The 20,288-nt window shown below is 53.1% G+C and overlaps 1 protein-coding gene across 4 annotated transcripts; it reads right to left on the reverse strand.

Annotated features, from left to right (window-relative positions):
• Positions 1 to 1,500: 1,500 nt before the first annotated feature.
• Positions 1,501 to 3,407, reverse strand: LOC147101893 (radiation-inducible immediate-early gene IEX-1-like). Of its 4 annotated transcripts, none has more exons than XR_015073392.1 (2): positions 2,199 to 2,991; positions 1,501 to 2,049 (listed from the first exon to the last, which is right to left on the reverse strand). XR_015073392.1 is itself a non-coding variant. In XM_085965915.1 (1 exon), exon 1 carries the CDS (start codon positions 2,928 to 2,930, stop codon positions 2,505 to 2,507), a length of 426 nt encoding a protein of 141 aa, XP_085822041.1. In that variant the 5' UTR covers positions 2,931 to 3,407; the 3' UTR covers positions 1,501 to 2,504. The 4 variants fall into 4 exon arrangements, 1 of the variants encoding a protein (XP_085822041.1); XR_015073390.1 differs by having other exon boundaries at positions 1,501 to 2,099; positions 2,174 to 2,991; XR_015073391.1 differs by having other exon boundaries at positions 1,501 to 1,899; positions 2,000 to 2,991.
• Positions 3,408 to 20,288: the final 16,881 nt, after the last annotated feature.

Genomic DNA, 20,288 nt, shown 5'->3' on the forward strand with positions numbered 1-20,288 from the left:
ATCACGCAAGCACAGCGCGCCGGGAGCTGGACCGGGTCACAGACAGGAAATCCACGCAGGCCCAGGCCTCAACTTTCGGCGCGCTAGGTAAGTGTAGGTCGGGGGCTTGCACCCGCGGGGAGCCCCCGACACCAATTTCTGGGCCCAAGCTCTGTGGGCAGTTGTGAGTTTGAACCACTGACTGCACCTCCTTCCTGAAGTCTATATGACATTATTCCAGCACCTCACAAAAAACAGAGCGATGTCACTATTGCCACCCTGGATAATCATCATTGCTGGGAGCTGGTGTACAACACGGGGCAACATCCCTGGATCAGGATGGCATCTGAGTTCCTGTTAGTGTGCCATCTCAGAATGCTGAAACCCTTATCCATGCCATTGTTACCTCTAGACTTGTCTATTCCAATGCACGCCTGGCCGACCTCCCATATTCTACCCCCTGCAAACTTGGGGTCATCCATAACTCTGCTGCCTAACTCGCACCAAGTCCCGCTCTGTAATCTCCTGCAGATATCTGCGCACCTCCAATTCTGGCTGCATGAGCACGCTCGATTTAATTCGCTGCACCGTTGGCGGCCGTGCCTTCAGCTGCCAAGGCCCTAACCTCAGCGCCTCTCTACCTGGCTTTCATCCCTAAAAGCTACCATTTGACTCAGCTTTTGGTCATCTGGCCTGATAATCGCCTTATGTGGCTCGCTGTCAAATTTTGTTTGAGAACACACCTGTGAAGCACTTTGGGACATTTTACTACATTAAAGGTGCTATTTAAAAGCAAGTTGTTGTTGTTGTTACACGGACTCTGACTGTGGGTCCGGTCAGTTACACGGACACTGATTGTGGGTCTGGTCAGTTACACGGACACTGATTGTGGGTCTGGTCAGTTACACGGACACTGATTGTGGGTCTGGTCAGTTACACGGACATTGATTGCGGGTCTGGTCAGTTACACGGACACTGATTGTGGGTCTGGTCAGTTACACGGACAGTGATTGTGGGTCTGGTCAGTTACACGGACTCTGACTGTGGGTCTGGTCAGTTACACGGACACTGATTGTGGGTCTGGTCAGTTACACGGACTCTGACTGTGGGTCTGGTCAGTTACACGGACTCTGACTGTGGGTCTGGTCAGTTACACGGACACTGATTGTGGGTCTGGTCAGTTACACGGACACTGATTGCGGGTCCGGTCAGTTACACCGACTCTGATGAAAATCCTGCAGAAAGCAGCGGTTGGACGAGCTGCTGCCGGTTGCCCGGAGCCGGCCCGCTGACCCACCCGCGGCTCCAGTATTTGAAGCGGTCCCTCCGGTGCTCGGGGTGTGTGGCCGTGTGGGAGCAGCTTGCGGAGGCGGAGAGAGAGCGGCAGCGCTGCTCCACCCCGGGACTGGGTCCCTCCGACCCTGCCTCTCCGGTACCGGGACCCGCTCAGCCCATTGCCCCTCTCCCCGAGTGTCCGGCGCCTTCCCAGCCCACACTGCCCCCCGCAATAAACACACGGGGTTACATTTCACTCTTTATTCAGTAAATCTCAAACACACATGTACCAGATATTAAATAAATAAGATAAATAATAAATACACAGGAGGTGTTACTGTCAGGAACAGTTCAAGTGTTGCCGGGCGGTCCCTCCCGAGCTCCGGCTCAGTTCCTGGAGTGTCCAGCCCCCAAGGGTTTGCCCCGGCGGGCCGCGGACTCACAGTTCATTCAGCAGCAGTTAGAGTTACAGTACACATCTGGCAAAGTCCCGAAACTGAGGAGTGGCTCTGCACCTGTCCCAGTACAATCTAGAGTTTTTTTTGTTAAGAGAAATAAACTGGTTTCCATCTGTCCCGCACCGGGAGTTTGAACCGGTCACTCCTTCTCCAGACCCGGACCTGGCCAGGTTCTCCAATCCCGGACCTGGCCAGGTTCTCCAGACCCGGACCTGGCCAGGTTCTCCAGACCCGGACCTGGCCAAGTTCTCCAATCCCGAACCTGGCCAAGTTCTCCAGACCCGGACCTGGCCAGGTTCTCCAAACCCGGACCTGGCCAAGTTCTCCAATCCCGAACCTGGCCAAGTTCTCCAGACCCGGACCTGGCCAGGTTCTCCAGACCCGGACCTGGCCAGGTTCTCCAATCCCGGACCTGGCCAAGTTCTCCAGTCCCGGACCTGGCCAATTCTCCAGTCCCGGACCTGGCCAAGTTCTCCAGTCCCGGACCTGGCCAAGTTCTCCAATCCCGGACCTGGCCAAGTTCTCCAAACCCGGACCTGGCCAAGTTCTCCAATCCCGGACCTGGCCAAGTTCTCCAGTCCCGGACCTGGCCAAGTTCTCCAATCCCGGACCTGGCCAAGTTCTCCAGACCCGGACCTGGCCAGGTTCTCCAGACCCGGACCTGGCCAAGTTCTCCAAACCCGGACCTGGCCAAGTTCTCCAATCCCGGACCTGGCCAAGTTCTCCAGACCCGGACCTGGCCAGGTTCTCCAGACCCGGACCTGGCCAGGTTCAACCCGTTCCTCTTGGGTTTTACAGTTTCAGGTAATTTGCCTCCACAAAGAGCTGCAGGTAGGCGCAGGAGCCTGGGCTCGGGGGCTGCTCCAGCTCGGCAGGGGTCGTGTGGCTGCTGTTGAAGCCGAGTCCGGGGCCGAGCGAGTCCTGGGGGAGCCCGGGGCTGGCCAGCTCCCCCTCCTCGGCCAGCGGCGCCGGCTGCTCCGAGTAGATTTGCAGGGCGACCACGGCGCAGAGGACGAGGAGCCAGGTCTTGGGGTGGTCCCGCTGCTGGGGAGGGAGGTAGCGCCTGACGATGGCCGGGTACAGCACCCGGCGGGGCCGCCTGCTGCTCCGGCTGGGCTGACACTGGGACATGGCCCGCAGCGACTCCGTGTCGAAGGTGAAGATTTCGGCCTGAGCTCGGTGCGGCATCCTCGGGCCGGCGGTATTGCGGGGACACATGCCCGAGAGCGGCAGCTCGCCTCTGTGTCTCTCCGGCTGGTGTCTGTCTGGCTGGTGTCTGTCTCTGGCTGGAGTCTGTGTCTCTCCGGCTGGAGTCTGTGTCTCTCCGGCTGGTGTCTGTCTCTGGCTGGAGTCTGTGTCTCTCCGGCTGGAGTCTGTGTCTCCGGCTGGAGTCTGTGTCTCTCCGGCTGGAGTCTGTCTCTGGCTGGAGTCTGTGTCTCTCCGGCTGGTGTCTGTCTCTGGCTGGAGTCTGTGTCTCTCCGGCTGGAGTCTGTGTCTCTGGCTGGAGTCTGTGTCTCTCCGGCTGGTGTCTGTCTCTGGCTGGAGTCTGTGTCTCTCCGGCTGGAGTCTGTCTCTGGCTGGAGTCTGTGTCTCTCCGGCTGGAGTCTGTGTCTCCGGCTGGAGTCTGTGTCTCTGGCTGGAGTCTGTGTCTCTCCGGCTGGAGTCTGTGTCTCCGGCTGGTGTCTCTTTCTGCTTTCTCTGTATCTCTAGATGTTATTTGCTGTCTTGCCGGGGCTTTTGCGGATTTTATTGCCTGTCGCCGTCTCCCGTTAGCTGTTTTGTCTGCTCTCTCATTCTCCCACCCCTTTTATATTCTCACCCAGTGTCAGGGCAGTGACTCAGCGAACTTTCTCAATCCGTCCCCTCACCTCCGATTGACAGCGACACCTCCTCCTTTCCAAGCAGGGCCCTTCATTCCCCATCGCTGACTTTATTTCTCTCTCCCGCCCCTCGAGTGGCCTGAGTTGTATTTACCTCCAATTCAGGCAGTGTAAAGTTTCACCTTCTCCACGTGAAAGTTTTTTTGGATCTTGTTCCCATTTGTTTGTCAGTTCCTGTTATTAGGGACAGGGGCATTTGTATAACAGTGAAAGTTCAGTCTCTGACTGCGTGTTCCATCCCCTGCACCAGCTGGGAATGGAAGTGGGAATGAGATTGGGAGTGGGAATGAGAATGGGAATGGAAGTGGGAATGAGATTGGGAGTGGAAATGTGATTGGGAATGGGAATGGAAGTGGGAATGAGATTGGGAGTGGGAATGAGATTGGGAATGGGAATTGGAATGAGATTGGAGTGGGAATGCGAAATGGCTTTCAACTTATACGCACTGCTTCCAGTTCAAATTGTGCAGAGAATTGAAACCGGGGCAGTGGTCAGAACAAGGGAACAGGATATTGGTTGGTCCTCGAGAGTGCTCAGTCTCATCAATAAACCAGGACCATAGCTCGAGTGCCCGGCGGTGCCGAGGGTTTTTTGAGGGCATGTTGTTATGAAAAAAGTACAAATAATTTTTATATATATAAATGAGTTTGTCTGTCTGTCTGTGTGGGAAGGAGAGAGAGAGAGAGACTGGGGGAAAGAGAGAAAGAGAGACTGGGGGAAAGAGAGAGAGAGAGAGAGACTGTGGGGAAGAGAGAGAGAGAGAGAGACTGTGGGGAAGAGAGAGAGAGAGAGACTGTGGGGAAGAGAGAGAGAGACTGTGGGGAAGAGAGAGAGAGAGAGACTGGGGAGAAGAGAGAGAGAGAGGGAGAGACTGGGGCGAAGAGAGAGAGAGACTGGGGCGAAGAGAGAGAGTGACTGGGGGGAAGAGAGAGAGCGACTGGGGGGAAGAGAGAGAGCGACTGGGGGGAAGAGAGAGAGCGACTGGGGGGAAGAGAGAGAGCGACTGGGGGGAAGAGAGAGCGACTGGGGGGAAGAGAGAGCGACTGGGGGGAAGAGAGAGCGACTGGGGGGAAGAGAGAGAGCGACTGGGGGGAAGAGAGAGAGCGACTGGGGGGAAGAGAGAGCGACTGGGGGGAAGAGAGAGAGCGACTGGGGGGAAGAGAGAGAGCGACTGGGGGAAGAGAGAGAGCGACTGGGGGAAGAGAGAGCGACTGGGGGGAAGAGAGAGAGCGACTGGGGGGAAGAGAGAGAGCGACTGGGGGGAAGAGAGAGAGCGACTGGGGGGAAGAGAGAGAGCGACTGGGGGGAAGAGAGAGAGCGACTGGGGGGAAGAGAGAGAGCGACTGGGGGGAAGAGAGAGCGATGGGGGGAAGAGAGAGCGCGACGGGGGGAAGAGAGAGAGCGACTGGGGGCAAGAGAGAGAGCGACTGGGGGGAGAAGAGAGAGAGAGACTGGGGGAGAGAAAGAGAGAGAGAGAGACTGGGGAGAGAAAGAGAGAGACTGGGGGGAGAGAGAGACTGGGGGAGAGAGAGGGTGGGGGAGAGAGAGAGAGGGGGAGGGGGAGAGAGGGGGGAGGGAGCGGGGGAGAGAGAGAGGGGGAGGGGGGAGAGAGAGAGGGGGAAGGGGGAGAGAGGGAGGGGGAGAGGGGGAGGGAGAGAGAGCATCTGTGAAAACAGTAACCTGGGGAAGGTATTCTGTAGTATCATAAACAAAAGACTTATAAACTTCCTTGTGGAGCACAATGTCTTGAGGAAAAGCCAAATTGGATTCCTACCAAACTATAGAACATCAGATCATATCTTCACCCTACAGACCCTAATTGACAAACATGTTCATCAAAACAAAAGCAACATTTTTGCCTGCTTTATAGATTTCCAGAAGGCTTTCGATTCCATCTGGCACGACGGTCTATTCTTGAAACTTATTGAAAGTGGTGTAGAGGGAAAAACATATGATGTAATTAAATCAATGTATACAAACAATAAATGTGCAGTCAAAATTGGAGACAAACAAACAAAATACTTCCCACAGGGGCGGGGGGTGACGCAGGGCTCGCCAATCTCACCGACACTCTTTAATATTTACATAAATGAATTGGCAAAACTACTTGAACAATCTACAGCACCCGGCCTCACCCTATATGAATCCAAGGTTAAATTCCTCCTCTATGCAGATGACCTGGTTCTGCTGTCACCAACTAAGGAGGGTCTACAGCAGAACCTGGATCTGCTAGAGTCATTCTGTCAGACCTGGGCCCTGACAATAAACCCCCAAAAAACCAAAGTCTTTGTGTTCCAGCAAAGATCCAGACATCAGGGACCCAGAATAAATTTCACACTAGGAACAACTAAAATTGAACAAACCACTAACTACACATACTTGGGCTTAAAAATCAGTTCTGCGGGAAATTTTCATCTGGCTGTGAATGAACTGAAAGAGAAAGCAAGAAGGGCTTTCTATGCCATTAAAAAATCAATCCAAATAGAAATCCCAATTAGCATTTGGCTCAAAATTTTTAAATCAGTAATTGAACCAGTTGCACTCTATGGCAGTGAGGTGTGGGGACCGCTAACACAACAAGAATTTGCAAAATGGGACAAACACCCAATTGAGATCCTACATGCAGAATTCTGTAAAAGTATCCTCCGGACTCAAAGGATAACCGTAAACAATGCATGCAGGGCAGAACTAGGCCAATATCCATTAATAATTACTATCCAAAAAAGAGCCACCAAATTTTGGAAACACCTAAAAATGAGCAACCCCCACTGCTATCATTATGAAGCCCTGAAATGCCAAGAGAGGACCATAAAGAAGAATACCCTCAGTCAACTAGTCCTGGGACTCAGTGAAGTAACTACTAACACTACTAACAATAACCAGCCCCAGGACAGTGACATCGTAGCACAGAGAATTCGACCCAACACAATTGTCACTAAGCAAAAGGAAAAATATCTGTCATATTGGGCAGAAACAACAAAAACCCAAAATAAACTCAATTGCTACTTGGCCCTAAACAGACAATACAACATGGCTGAATACCTGACCACGGTAAAAGATAGCAAATTGAGAAAAACCTTGACTATGTACAGACTTAGTGAGCATAGCCTGGCTATCGAAAAAGGTAGACACAGGCAGACCTGGCTGCCAAGAGAGGACAGGATATGCTCTCACTGCAGTCAGGGAGTGGTGGAGACAGAAATGCACTTCCTCACAGCTTGTGGAAAATATCAGGGCATAAGGGGGAATTTCTACACAAAATTCACAAAAATATGCCCTGAATTCAGAAATTTGAATGACGACCAAAAACTCCCATACCTATTAGGGGAACAGTGAAATTGTGTAACCTTAGCGGCACACTATGTTACAGCTTGCCATAAACAGAGGGACAACCATTAAATCTAAGAAAAGAGTATATACAAATTATATGAATGTATATTTATACACTCTCGGATATATCTGTTTGTACACTGTATGGATAGATCTGCGTTTATGTGTTCAACCACAGATGTTTTTCGATGCTTTGGCAACATAAGATGTACCTTGTCATGCCAATAAAGCGATTTGAATTGAATTGAATTGAGAGAGAGAGAGAGAGAGAGAGAGACTGGGGGGAGAGAGAGAGGGAGAGAGAGAGACTGGGGAGAGAGAGAGAGAGACAAACTGGGGGAGAGGGAGAGAAAGACTGGGGGAGAGAGAGAGAGAGACTGGGGAGAGAGAGAGAGACTGGGGGAGGAGAGAGAGAGAGACTGGGGGAGGAGAGAGAGAGACTGGGGGAGGAGAGAGAGAGAGACTGGGGGAGGGGAGAGAGAGAGACTGGGGGAGGAGAGAGAGAGAGAGATGTGGGGGAGGAGAGAGAGAGACAGATGTGGGGGAGGAGAGAGAGAGACTGGGGGAGAAGAGAGAGACTGGGGGAGAAGAGAGAGACTGGGGGGAGAGAGAGAGAGGGGGAGAGAGAGAGGGAGAGAGAGAGAGAGGGGGAGGGGGAGAGGGGGAGGGACAGAGGGAGGGGGAGGGAGGGGGCAGAGGGAGGGAGGGAGGGGGCAGAGGGAGGGAGGGGGGACAGAGAGAGAAAGGGGGCAGAGGGAGGGAGGGGGCAGAGAGAGGGAGGGGGTAGTGAGAGGGGGAGGGAGGGGGCAGAGAGAAAGGGAGGGAGGGGGAGAGAGAGGAGGGAGAGAGAGAGGGAGAGAGAAGGTGAGAGAGAGAGAGAGGGTGAGGGGAGGGGGAGAGGGGAGCAGGAGGGGGGAGAGGGGAGGGGAAGGGGGAGAGGGTAGGGGGTAGAGGGGAGAGGGAGGGGGAGAGGAGAGGAGAGAGAGACAGAGGGAAGGAGAGAGAGGGCGAAGTGGCCAGCGGTCACAAATGGAGCCAAGCCCTGGGAATGGGCGTGAGCCGGCTTGAGGCTGTGAGAGGCGGCCGGGCCCGGTTGCCGGGGTAACCCTTGCCCCCCTCCCGAGCACCACCCTCCGCCCTCCCGAGCCCTGGCCCGCTTCAAAACCGCCAATTGTGGCTGGAGCCAAGACCCAGGAACGGGCGTGAGCCGGCTTGAGGCTGTGAGAGACGGCTGGGCCTGATTACCGGGGTAACCCTTCCCCTCCCTCCCGAGCCCCGGCCCGCTTCAAGACCGCCGATTGCGGCTGGAGCCTGTAATGATATCAGCAAATAGTGATGGAGACAAAATGAAGCTAGATAAAATAATGGAACATTTTGAGGCCTACTGCATACCTAAACGCAACGTGACGTTTGAGAGGCACAGATTTTTCACATGTGTACAGAAAACGGGAGAGACTATTGATCAGTATGTGACTGAACTGAGAAACCGAAGTAAAACATGTGAATTTGGGGACTGACAGACTCGCTGATAAAAGACAGACTGGTGTGTGGTATTCCAGATAATGGTCTAAGGGAAAGACTGCTAAGAGAGCAAGATCTAGACCTGAGAAAAGCCATAGCACTGTGTAGGGCTACAGAGACTGTGAAGTCGCAGGCAAAGGAGCTGTTCAGTGACAGTAGCTGCAACGTGGATGCAGTGAGAAAGAACGGACACAAACCGTTTAACAAAAAGAGCGCCAATGTGAAAAAAGAGGCGTGGCCAGCGAACAAAAATGAAAGGGACAATCGAAAGTCATGTAGTCGATGCGGTACACAGCATACACCAAAAAAGTGTCCAGCATATGGTAAAACATGCAATAGTTGCAACAAAAACAACCATTATGCCCGTTGCTGCAAGAACCAAGCGCAACAAAGCAAGGTCCATGCAGTAGATGAAAGCGAGATAGAGGAGTTCTATGTAGATGTTGTGTCTGAAAACAAAGAAGAAAAAAGAGACTGGATGTTGACACTAAAAGTGAATGACATACACATTCCATTTAAATTGGATACTGGAGCACAAGTTAATGTGATATCAGAGACTGATTTTAAGAAAATTAGACCCAGACCAAAGATACATGGAATAAAAGTGAAAGTGACAGGATACTCAGGTACTGATATACCAGTGAAAGGAAGATGCATTGTCAAAGTAACACACAAGGACAGAGAGCACACGCTAGCATTAATCGTGGTGCCAAAGGATGTGCAAGCCATACTAGGTTTAAAAGCCTGTAGGAGACTCAACCTGGTAAAGAGAGTCCTCATTGTGGAAAGCGAAGGAGAGACAGTCTATGATGAGCTCATGAAAGAGTACAATGACCTATTTAAGGGTCTAGGCTGCCTTCCAGGAGAACACACGATCAGAGTAGATAAAAGTATGGCAACGGTCATACATCCATGCAGAAAAGTTCCGTTTGCTCTTCAAAAGCAACTGAAGGCAGAGTTGGACAGGATGGAAAGCCTGAACGTGATTCAGAAGATAGATGAGCCAACTGAGTGGGTGAGTTCCCTTGTCGTTGTGGACAAAAAGAATGGAAAGCTCAGAATTTGCCTGGATCCAAGAGATCTAAACAGAGCAATAAAGAGAGAGCACTTCAAGCTTCCTACACGTGAGGAAATCATGTCACAGTTTGCAAATGCAAAGTATTTCAGCAAGTTAGATGCATCATCAGGATTTTGGCAGATGAAATTGGACGAGGCAAGTTCAAGACTGTGCACGTTCAACAGTCCATTTGGCAGATACAGATTCCTAAGGTTACCATTTGGCATTGCCTCAGCTCCTGAAGTGTATCACAAAACTATCCATATGATCTATGAGCACCTGGAGGGAGTTGATACATCAATGGATGACATCATAGTATGAGGAACCACGAGAACTGAGCATGACGAGAGACTGAAAAAAGTGCTGGAAGCAACAAGGAAAACAAACCTGAAGCTGAATAGAGAGAAATGCCAGCTCGGGGTGACAGAACTGACATTCGTGGGAGATATCCTTAGCAGTGAGGGCATCAGACCAGATCCCAGAAAGGTGTCCGCCATTGAGAATATGCCAAAGCCACAATGCAAAAAGGACGTGCAGAGGTTTAATGGAATGATCAACTACATGGGGAAATTCATATCCAACCTCTCAGAAAAGATGGCGCCACTGAGAAGACTAACTGAAAAGAACATAGAATGGGAATGGAATCATGAGCATGAGAAGTCATGGAGCGATCTAAAGAAACTGCTCACAGAGGAACCAGTTCTGAGGTTTTATGACCCAGCGAGACCCATCAAGATATCATCAGATGCATCACAGAGTGGGCTCGGTGCCGTTCTTCTGCAAAAATATGACTACTGGCAACCTATTGCATATGCATCGCACTCAATGACAGACGCGGAGACGCGATATGCTCAAATAGAAAAGGAGCTGCTCAGCATGTATACGCATGTGAAAGATTTCACCAGTTTGTGGCAGGACAAGCAATCAGTGTAGAGACTGACCATAAGCCCTTGATTGCATTGTTCCAAAAGCCACTAAATAGCTGTCCGCTTAGAATACAAAGAATGATGATCAGGCTGCAACGCTATACACTGAATGTTGCGTACACACCGGGTAAACTGATGTATACAGCAGACACGTTGTCCAGAGCTGTTGACCCAAGTGAGCCCGCAAACACCAAAATGGATGAAAAAGTGAACGCCTACGTGGACATGATCACAAGTGCACTGCCCATAGCAGATGCAAAAATGGAGCTCATAAAGACTGAGACAAACAAAGATGAAACAATGAGACGACTGAGGAAAAGCATCTTGGATGGATGGCCCAACATGAAGCAAGACTGCTCACCTGACATGGCAGAGTACTGGAACTGCAGGGTGGAACTATCAGTGGTCGAAGACATCATCTACAAAGGAAGTAAAATAGTTATCCCAAAGAGTCTGAGAAAAGAGATGCTAAAAAGGATCCATGGAGGACATCTGGGAATCGAAAAGTGTAAGAAAAGAGCACGAGAGGTGATGTACTGGCCATGAATCAACCAAGATGTGACAAATGAGGTGTCAAACTGCACAATATGCCTGACATATCGAGCAAGCAATCCGGTAGAACCATTAAAACCACACCCAGCGCCAGACAGACCTTACCAGAAGGTAGGCGCTGACCTATTCGTATGTCAAGGGAAGGACTATCTTGTAGTCACAGACTATTACTCCCTGTATCCAGAGGTTTGTAGACTGTACACCACCACTGCAGATGCTGTGATAACATGTATGAAAGCCATATTCTCCAGACATGGCGTGGCAAGCGAGGTCTTCACAGACAACGGACCCCAGTTTTACAATGCAAGTTTCTGACACTTTGCCAAAGAGTGGGACTTTGTCCACGCAACGTCAAGTCCTCACTATCCACAGTCCAATGGACTAGTGGAAAAATCGGTCCAGACAGTGAAAAGACTGATGTACAAGGCAAAAGACAGTGGAACTGACTTCTACCAGAGCATGCTTGTATACCGCACAACGCCGCTCGAGTGTGGTAAGTCACCAGCCCAACTCCTTATGGGACGTCGGCTAAGGTCAAACCTACCCATCCCGGAGAACCTCCTGAAAACAAAAGAGGGGGAGAAAGTGAGGAAGTTCAAAGAACAACAGAAAGAAAAGCAAAAGTACTACTATGACAGAGGAACACAAAACCTACCTGAACTCCACACTGGTGACCAAGTAAGGTTCAAAGACAAAACAAACATATGGACTCAGAAGGGAACTGTCCTGAGTGAAGTTCAACCAAGATCATACACCATTCAGACAGATGAGGGTGCTGTTCTGCGAAGAAATCGTCGAGATCTTCTCATGGGACCAGCCACAGCAGGTCAAAAGACTGATACTGTTGAACAACCTGATCACACAGATGAGAAATCATCATCTGAGGCAACAACTCAGATTCAAGGACAATCAATCAGAAAATCCTCAAGACATGTGAAGCCTCCTGAGAGACTCATTGAGCAAATTTAAGGACTCTTGTTATAGAAGGAAGTAATGTTATCTTATTCTTTCTTCAAGTTCTAGTGTATTTACATATTTCATGTGAACACACAAAGCAAGGTTAAAAAACCTTGATAATGATAATGTAAGTTCATTAAGTGTTACAGTTAAAATGCAGAGTAATACAAAGAAAACATGTTGTTAGTTAAAAGTAAAATACTTTTGTTTTAAGAAAGGGAGATGTAATGATATCAGCAAATAGTGATGGTATTTGCCTGTTTGATTATGATGCCTTACCAGCATATTTGCCTGATTGATTACTTATGCCTGACCAGCAGAGGGCATGTGAGAGACAAGCAGTTTAGTTTGGTTTTACTTTCATTTTAGAAGGATCTCTAAGATGGTGTCTCCTGTAATGCTGTAAACAGAGTTGAACATACTTTAGATTAAAAGACATTCTCTTTCATAAATGTCTTGTCATTGAACCCACATACAAATCGATACAGAGCCAAGCCCCGGGAACGGGCGTGAGCCGGCTTGAGGCTGAGAGAGCCGAGCCCGGTTGCCGGGGTATCCCCTTCCCCCCCCTTCCCGCCCTCCTGAGCCCCGCCCCCCCGCCTTTACCAAGATGGCGGCGGGGGGCGACGCTCGGCTCAGGCCCGCCCCTCCAGCCTTCACAAAGATGGCGGCGATCGCGGGCCACTTGTTGACCGGCACGGGAGGTGCCTAGCTCGAGCGTGGCTGCGGAGGAGCGACCCAGGCTTTGAGGCCTGCAAAAATGGGGAAAGGTAGGAAAATGAATCAGGTTAGAGAAAATATTTACAAATGAATTAACTTCTTTTTAAAACAATTCAATTGTGTTTTAAAAGCAATTTTTTTTTGCTGGAAATGTAGATTTGAAAATAAACACGCAGAAAGCGGGAAAAAGAAATGAAGAGTTTGGAATCAAGATGGCGGCCACTCACCTCGGCTCAGAATGATTAGGCCCGCCCACACACGCACCGATTGGTCAACCGTCAGGTCACTGAACTGTAGGATTGGTCAATGGTCACGTCACGCAACTGTAGGATGGCCCACCTGCACACGCAATGAACCTGCCCCCGTGATGCAGCAATTGCTCAACCGTCAGGTCGCTCGACCGTACGATTGGTCAATCTTCACGTCACTCAATCCTAATGAGCGGATAATGAGCAGAATTTTGAAAGTCTTTTGGATACCGTCGGCACAATTTTTGTCTGACCGAAAAGTAAATACACTTATGACCATTCCGGATTCATAAGCTTTCTTTTGATGTAACACACGTGTAGGTACGCTCTATAACTTTTGAGTGTATAGAGGACAGACAGACGGAAGGACAGACAAACAGAAGAGCTATTTTATATATAGAGATAACTAGCTGGAGTGCCCGGTGGTGCCGAGGGTTTTTTGAGGGCATGTTGTTGTTGGAAGAGAGAGTGAGTGACTGGGGGGAAGAGAGTGAGCGACTGGGGGGGAAGAGAGAGAGCGACTGGGGGGAAGAGAGAGAGCGACTGGGGGGAAGAGAGAGAGCGACTGGGGGGAAGAGAGAGAGCGACTGGGGGGAAGAGAGAGAGCGACTGGGGGGAAGAGAGAGAGCGACTGGGGGGAAGAGAGAGAGCGACTGGGGGGAAGAGAGAGAGCGACTGGGGGGAAGAGAGAGAGCGACTGGGGGGAAGAGAGAGAGCGACTGGGGGGAAGAGAGAGAGCGACTGGGGGGAAGAGAGAGAGCGACTGGGGGGAAGAGAGAGAGCGACTGGGGGGAAGAGAGAGAGCGACTGGGGGGAAGAGAGAGAGCGACTGGGGGGAAGAGAGAGAGCGACTGGGGGGAAGAGAGAGAGCGACTGGGGGGAAGAGAGAGAGCGACTGGGGGGAAGAGAGAGAGCGACTGGGGGGAAGAGAGAGAGCGACTGGGGGGAAGAGAGAGCGCGACTGGGGGGAAGAGAGAGAGTGACTGGGGGAAGAGATAGCGACTGGGGGGAAGAGAGAGAGCGACTGGGGGGAAGAGAGAGAGCGACTGGGGGGAAGAGAGAGCAATGGGGGGAAGAGAGAGAACGACGGGGGATGAGAGCGTGACGGGGGGAAGAGAGAGAGCGACTGGGGAGAGAGAGAGAGAGAGACTGGATGGGGGAGAGAGAGAGAGAGACTGGGGGGAGAGAGAGAGAGAGAGACTGGGGGGAGAGAGAGAGAGACTGGGGAGAGAGAGAGAGACTGGGGAGAGAGAGAGAGACTGGGGGAGAGAGAGAGAGACTGGGGGGAGAAGAGAGAGAGAGACTGGGGGAGCGAGAGAGACAATGTCTTGAGTAAAAGCCAAATTGGATTCCTGCCAAACTATAGAACATCAGATCATATCTTCACCCTACAGACCCTAATTGACAAACACGTTCATCAAAACAAAAGCAAAATCTACGCATGCTTTATAGATTTCCAGAAGGCTTTCGATTCCATCTGGCACGACGGTTTATTCCTGAAACTTATCGAAAGCGGGGTAGGGGGAAAAACATATGATGTAATTAAATCAATCTATACAAACAACAAATGTGCAGTTAAAATTGGAGACAAACAAACAAAATACTTCCCACAGGGGCGGGAGGTGATGCAGGGCTCGCCCATCTCACCGACACTCTAATATTTACATAAATGAATTGGCAAAACTACTTGAACAATCTACAGCACCCGGCCTCACCCTATATGAATCCAAGGTTAAATTCCTCCTCTATGCAGATGACCTGGTTCTGCTGTCACCAACTAAGGAGGGTCTACAGCAGAACCTGGATCTGCTAGTGTCGTTCTGTGAGACCTGGGCCCTGACAATAAATCCCAAAAAAAACAAAGTCCTTGTGTTCCAGCAAAGATCCAGACATCAGGGACCCAAAATAAATTTCACACTAGGAACAACCAAAATTGATCAAACCACTAACTACACATACTTGGGCTTAAAAATCAGTTCTACGGGAAATTTTCATCTGGCTGTGAATGAACTGAAAGAGAAAGCAAGAAGGGCTTTCTATGCCATTAAAAAATCAATCCAAATAGAAATCCCAATTAGCATTTGGCTCAAAATTTTCAAATCAGTAATTGAACCAATTGCACTGTATGGCAGTGAAGTGTGGGGACCGCTAACATAACAAGAATTTGCAAAATGGGACAAACACCCAATTGAGATCCTACATGCAGAATTCTGTAAAAGTATCCTCCGGACTCAAAGGATAACCGTAAACAATGCATGCAGGGCAGAACTAGGCCAATATCCATTAATAATCACTATCCAAAAAAGAGCCACCAAATTTTGGAAACACCTAGAAATGAGCAACCCCCAATGCTATCATTACGAAGCCCTGAAATGCCAAGAGAGGACCATAAAGAAGAATACCCTCAGTCAACTAGTTCTGGGACTCAGTGAAGTAACTACTAACACTACTAACAATAACCAGCCCCAGGACAGTGACAGCGTAACAGAAAGAATTCGACCCAACACAATCGTCGCTAAGCAAAAGGAAAAATATCTGTCATATTGGGCAGAAACAACAAAAACCCAAAGCAAACTCAAATGCTACTTGGCCCTAAACAGACAATACAACATGGCTGATTACCTGACCAGGGTAAAGGATAGCAAACTGAGAAAAACCTTGACAATGTACAGACTTGGCGATCGAAAAAGGTAGACACAGGCAGACCCGGCTACCAAGAGAGGACAGGATATGCTCTCACTGCAGTCAGGGAGTGGTGGAGACAGAGATGCACTTCCTCACAGCTTGTAGAAAATATCAGGGCATAAGGGAGAATTTCTACCCAAAATTCACAAAAATATGCCCTGAATTCAGAAATTTGAATGACGACCAAAAACTCCCATACCTACTAGGGGAAGAGAGAAATTGTGTAACCTTAGCGGCACACTACGTTACAGCTTGCCATAAGCAGAGGGACAACCACTAAATCTAAGAAAAGAGTATATACAAATTATATGAATGTATATTTATACACTCAGGGATATATCTGTTTGTACACTGTATGGATAGATATGTATTTTTGTGTACAACCATGAATGTTTTTCGATGCTTTGGCAACATAAGCTGCACCTTGTCATGCCAATAAAGCGATTTGAATTGAAATTGAATTGAATTGAGAGAGAGAGAGGCTGGAGGAGAGAGAGAGACTGGAGGAGAAAGAGAGAGACTGGGGGAGAGAGCGAGAGAGACTGGGGGGAGAAGAGAGAGAGAGAGGGACTGGGGGGGAGAGAGAGAGAGAGACTGGGGGAGAGAGAGAGAGACTGGGGGAGAGAGCGAGAGAGACTGGGGGGAGAAGAGAGAGAGAGAGGGACTGGGGGGGAGAGAGAGAGAGAGACTGGGGGAGAGAGAGAGAGAGACTGGGGGAGAGAGAGAGAGACTGGGGGAGAGAGAGAGAGACTGGGGGAGAGAGAGAGAGACTGGGGGAGAGAGAGAGACTGGGGGAGAGAGAGAGAGAGACTGGGGGGGAGAGAGAGAGAGAGAGACTGGGGAGAGAGAGAGAGGGGGAGAGAGAGAGGGGGCGGGGGAGAGAGAGAGAGGGGGAGAGAGAGAGGGGGCGGGGGAGAGAGTGAGGGGGAGGGGGGAGGGAGGGAGAGGGAGGGGGCAGAGAGGGGGAGAGAGAGGCGGAGGGAGGGGGCAGAGAGAGAGGGGGAGGGAGGGGGCAGAGAGAGAGGGGGAAGGAGGGGCAGAGAGAGAGGGGGAAGGAGGGGCAGAGGGGGAGGGAGGGGGCAGAGGGGGAGAGAGAGGGGAAGGGAGGGGGCAGAGATAGAGCGAGAGGGAGGGGGCAGAGAGAGAGGGGGAGGGAGGGGGCAGAGGGGTAGGGGGCAGAGAGAGAGGGGGAGGGAGGGGGCAGAGAGAGAGGGGGAGGGAGGGGGCAGAGAGAGAGGGGAGCGAGGGGCAGAGAGAGAAGGGGAGGGAGGGGGCAGAGAGAGAGGGTGAGGGAGGGGGCAGAGAGAGAAGGGGAGGGAGGGGGCAGAGAGAGAGGGGGAGGGAGGGGGCAGAGAGAGAGGGGAGGGAGGGGGCAGAGAGAGAGGGGAGGGAGGGGGCAGAGACAGAGGGGGAGGGAGGGGGCAGAGAGAGAGGTGGAGGGAGGGGGCAGAGAGAGAGGGGGAGGGAGGGGCAGAGAGATGGGGGAGGGAGGGGGCAGAGAGAGAGAGGGGGAGGGAGTAGGCAGAGAGAGAGGGGCAGGGAGGGGGCAGAGAGGGAGGGGGCAGAGAGAGAGGGGGATGGAGGGGGCAGAGAGAGAGGGGGATGGATGGGGCAGAGAGAGAGAGGGGGAGGGAGGGGGCAGAGAGAGAGAGGGGGAGGGAGGGGGAGAGAGAGAGGGGGAGGGAGGGGGAGAGAGAGAGGGGGAGGGAGGGAGGAGAGAGAGGAGGTGGGAGGGGGCAGAGAGAGAGGGGGAGGGAGCAGAGAGAGAGGGGAGGGAGGGGGCAGAGAGAGAGGGGAGGGAGGGGGCAGAGAGAGAGGGGAGGGAGGGGGCAGAGAGAGAGGGGGAGGGGGCAGAGAGAGAGGGGGAGGGAGGGGGCAGAGAGAGAGGGGGAGGGAGGGGGCAGAGAGAGAGGGGGAGGGAGGGGGCAGAGAGAGAGGGGGAGGGAGGGGGCAGAGAGAGAGGGGGAGGGAGGGGGCAGAGAGAGAGGGGGAGGGAGGGGGCAGAGAGAGAGGGGAGGGAGGGGGCAGAGAGAGGGGGCGGGAGGGGGCAGAGAGAGAGGGGGAGGGAGGGGGCAGAGAGGGAGGGGGCAGAGAGAGAGGGGGAGGGATGGGGTAGAGAGAGAGGGGGAGGGAGGGGGCAGAGAGAGAGAGGGGGGAGGGGGAGAGAGAGAGGGGGGAGGGGGAGAGAGAGAGGGGGAGGGAGGGAGGAGAGAGGGGGAGGGAGGGGGGAGAGAGAGGGGGAGGGAGAGAGGGGGAGGGAGGGGGGAGAGAGAGAGGGGGGGAGAGAGAGAGGGGGAGGGAGGGGGAGAGAGAGAGGGGGAGGGGGAGGGGAGAGGGAGAGAGGGGGAGGGAGGGGGGAGAGAGAGAATGGGAGGGAGGGAGGGGGAGGGAGGGGGAGAGAGAGAGGGGGAGGGAGAGAGGGGGAGGGAGGGGGGAGAGAGAGAGGGGGGAGAGAGAGAGGGGGAGGGAGGGGGAGAGAGAGAGGGGGAGGGGGAGGGGAGAGGGAGAGAGGGGGAGGGAGGGGGGAGAGAGAGAATGGGAGGGAGGGAGGGAGAGAGAGGGGGAGGGAGGGGGAGAGAGAGAGGGGGAGGGAGAGAGGGGGAAGGAGGGGGGAGAGAGAGAGGGGGAGGGGGCAGAGAGAGAGGGGGAGGGAGGGGGCAGAGAGAGAGGGGGAGGGAGGGGGCAGAGAGAGAGGGGGAGGGAGGGGGCAGAGAGAGAGAGGGGGAGGGAGGGGGCAGAGAGAGAGAGGGGAGGGAGGGGGCAGAGAGAGAGAGGGGGCGGGAGGGGGCAGAGAGAGAGGGGGAGGGAGCAGAGAGGGAGGGGGCAGAGAGAGAGGGGGAGGGATGGGGTAGAGAGAGAGAGGGGGAGGGAGGGGGCAGAGAGAGAGAGGGGGAGGGAGGGAGGAGAGAGGGGGAGGGAGGGGGAGAGAGAGGGGGAGGGAGAGAGGGGGAGGGAGGGGGGAGAGAGAGAGGGGGGGAGAGAGAGAGGGGGAGGGAGGGGGGAGAGAGAGAGGGGGAGGGGAGAGGGAGAGAGGGGGAGGGAGGGGGGAGAGAGAGAATGGGAGGGAGGGAGGGAGAGAGAGGGGGAGGGAGGGGGAGAGAGAGAGGGGGAGGGAGAGAGGGGGAAGGAGGGGGGAGAGAGAGAGGGGGAGGGAGGGGGAGAGAGAGAGGGGGAGGGAGGGGGAGAGAGAGAGGGGGAGGGAGGGGGAGAGAGAAGGGGAGGGAAGGGGAGAGAGAGGGGGAGGGAGGGGGCAGAGAGAGAGGGGGAGAGAGAGAGGGTGAGGCAGGGGAGAGAGGGTGAGGTGGGGGGAGAGAGAGGGGAGAGGGGAGGCGGGAGGGAGGGGGGGAGAGGGGAGGCGGGAGGGAGGGGGGGAGAGGGGCGAAGGGAGAGGGGAGGGGGAGAGGGGAGGGAGGGGGTAGCGGAGGGGGGAGGGAGGGAGGGGGGAGAACGGGGGGGGGAGGGAAAGGGGAGGGTGGGAGATGGAGCGGGAGGCGGAGAGGGGAGTGGGAGGGGGAGGGGGGAGAGAGGGGAGGGGGGAGAGGGGAGGGGGGAGGAGTGAGAGCCAGGGGGGAGGAGAGAGAGACAGAGGGAAGGAGAGAGAGAGGGCGAGTGGCCCGCGGCCGCAAATGGAGCCAAGCCCCGGTACCGGGCGTGAGCCAGCTTGAGGCTGTGAGAGACGGCCGGGCCCGGTTGCCGGGGTATCCCTTCCCCCCCCTTCCCACCCTCCCGAGCCCCACCCGCCCGAGCCTACTTCAAGACCGGCGATTGCGGCTGGGCCTGCGTGCCGCGCGGGGAAGACAAAGAGAGAGAGAGACGCCGCCGCTCACCTGCTGGCTTGTGCCTCAGGCTTGTGTGTGTGTCGCCTGCTGCGTGCGCACCCTGTGCCTGTCCCATGTCCCTCGCGGCTGACGCCGTTGCCCCGGGTAACGTGACGGGGGAGACGAGGGGGTGAGCTTGCCAGAAGCAGAGGGACAATTGTCTAGCTCGAGCATGGCTGGCAAACAGAGGCCCAGGCTTCAAGGCCTGTAAAAACGGTGAAAGGTAGGAAAATTATAGAGGTTAGAGAAAAGATTTACAAATTAATTAAGTTTTTTACAAAACAATTTGTGTTTTAAAAGCAACTTTTTTTTTGTTGTAAATCTAGATTTGAAAAGAAACACGCAGAAAGTGGGAAAAAGAAATGAAGAGTTTGGAATCAAGATGGCGGCCACTCACCTCAGTTCAGAATGATTAGGCCCGCCCACACACGCACCGATTGGTCAACCATCAGGTCACTGAACTGTAGGATTGGTCAATTATCACGTCACTCAACTCTAGGATGGCCCGCCTGCACACGCAATGAACCCGCCCCCGTGACGCAGCGATTGGTCAACCGTCAGGTCGCTCGACTGTTCGATTGGTCAACCTTCACATCACTCAATGCTAATGAGCGGATAATGAGCAGAATTTTGAAAGTTTTTTGGATACCCTCTGAACAATTTTTGTCTGACCAAAAAGTAAATACGCTTATGACCATTCCGGAAACATAAGCTTTCTTTTGATATAACACATGTGTAGGTACGCTCTATAACTTTTGAGTGTCTAGCGGACAGACAGACGGAAGGACAGACAGACAGACAGAAGAGCTATTTTATATATATATACTAGCTGGGGGGGCCCGGCGTTGCCAGGGCAGTTTAGAGGGCCGCGCGGTTGACAGA

The sequence above is a fragment of the Somniosus microcephalus genome, chromosome 23 (assembly GCF_052327205.1).
Source record: "Somniosus microcephalus isolate GS21.2 chromosome 23, FLI_Smic_1.0, whole genome shotgun sequence".
Taxonomy (NCBI): domain Eukaryota; kingdom Metazoa; phylum Chordata; class Chondrichthyes; order Squaliformes; family Somniosidae; genus Somniosus; species Somniosus microcephalus.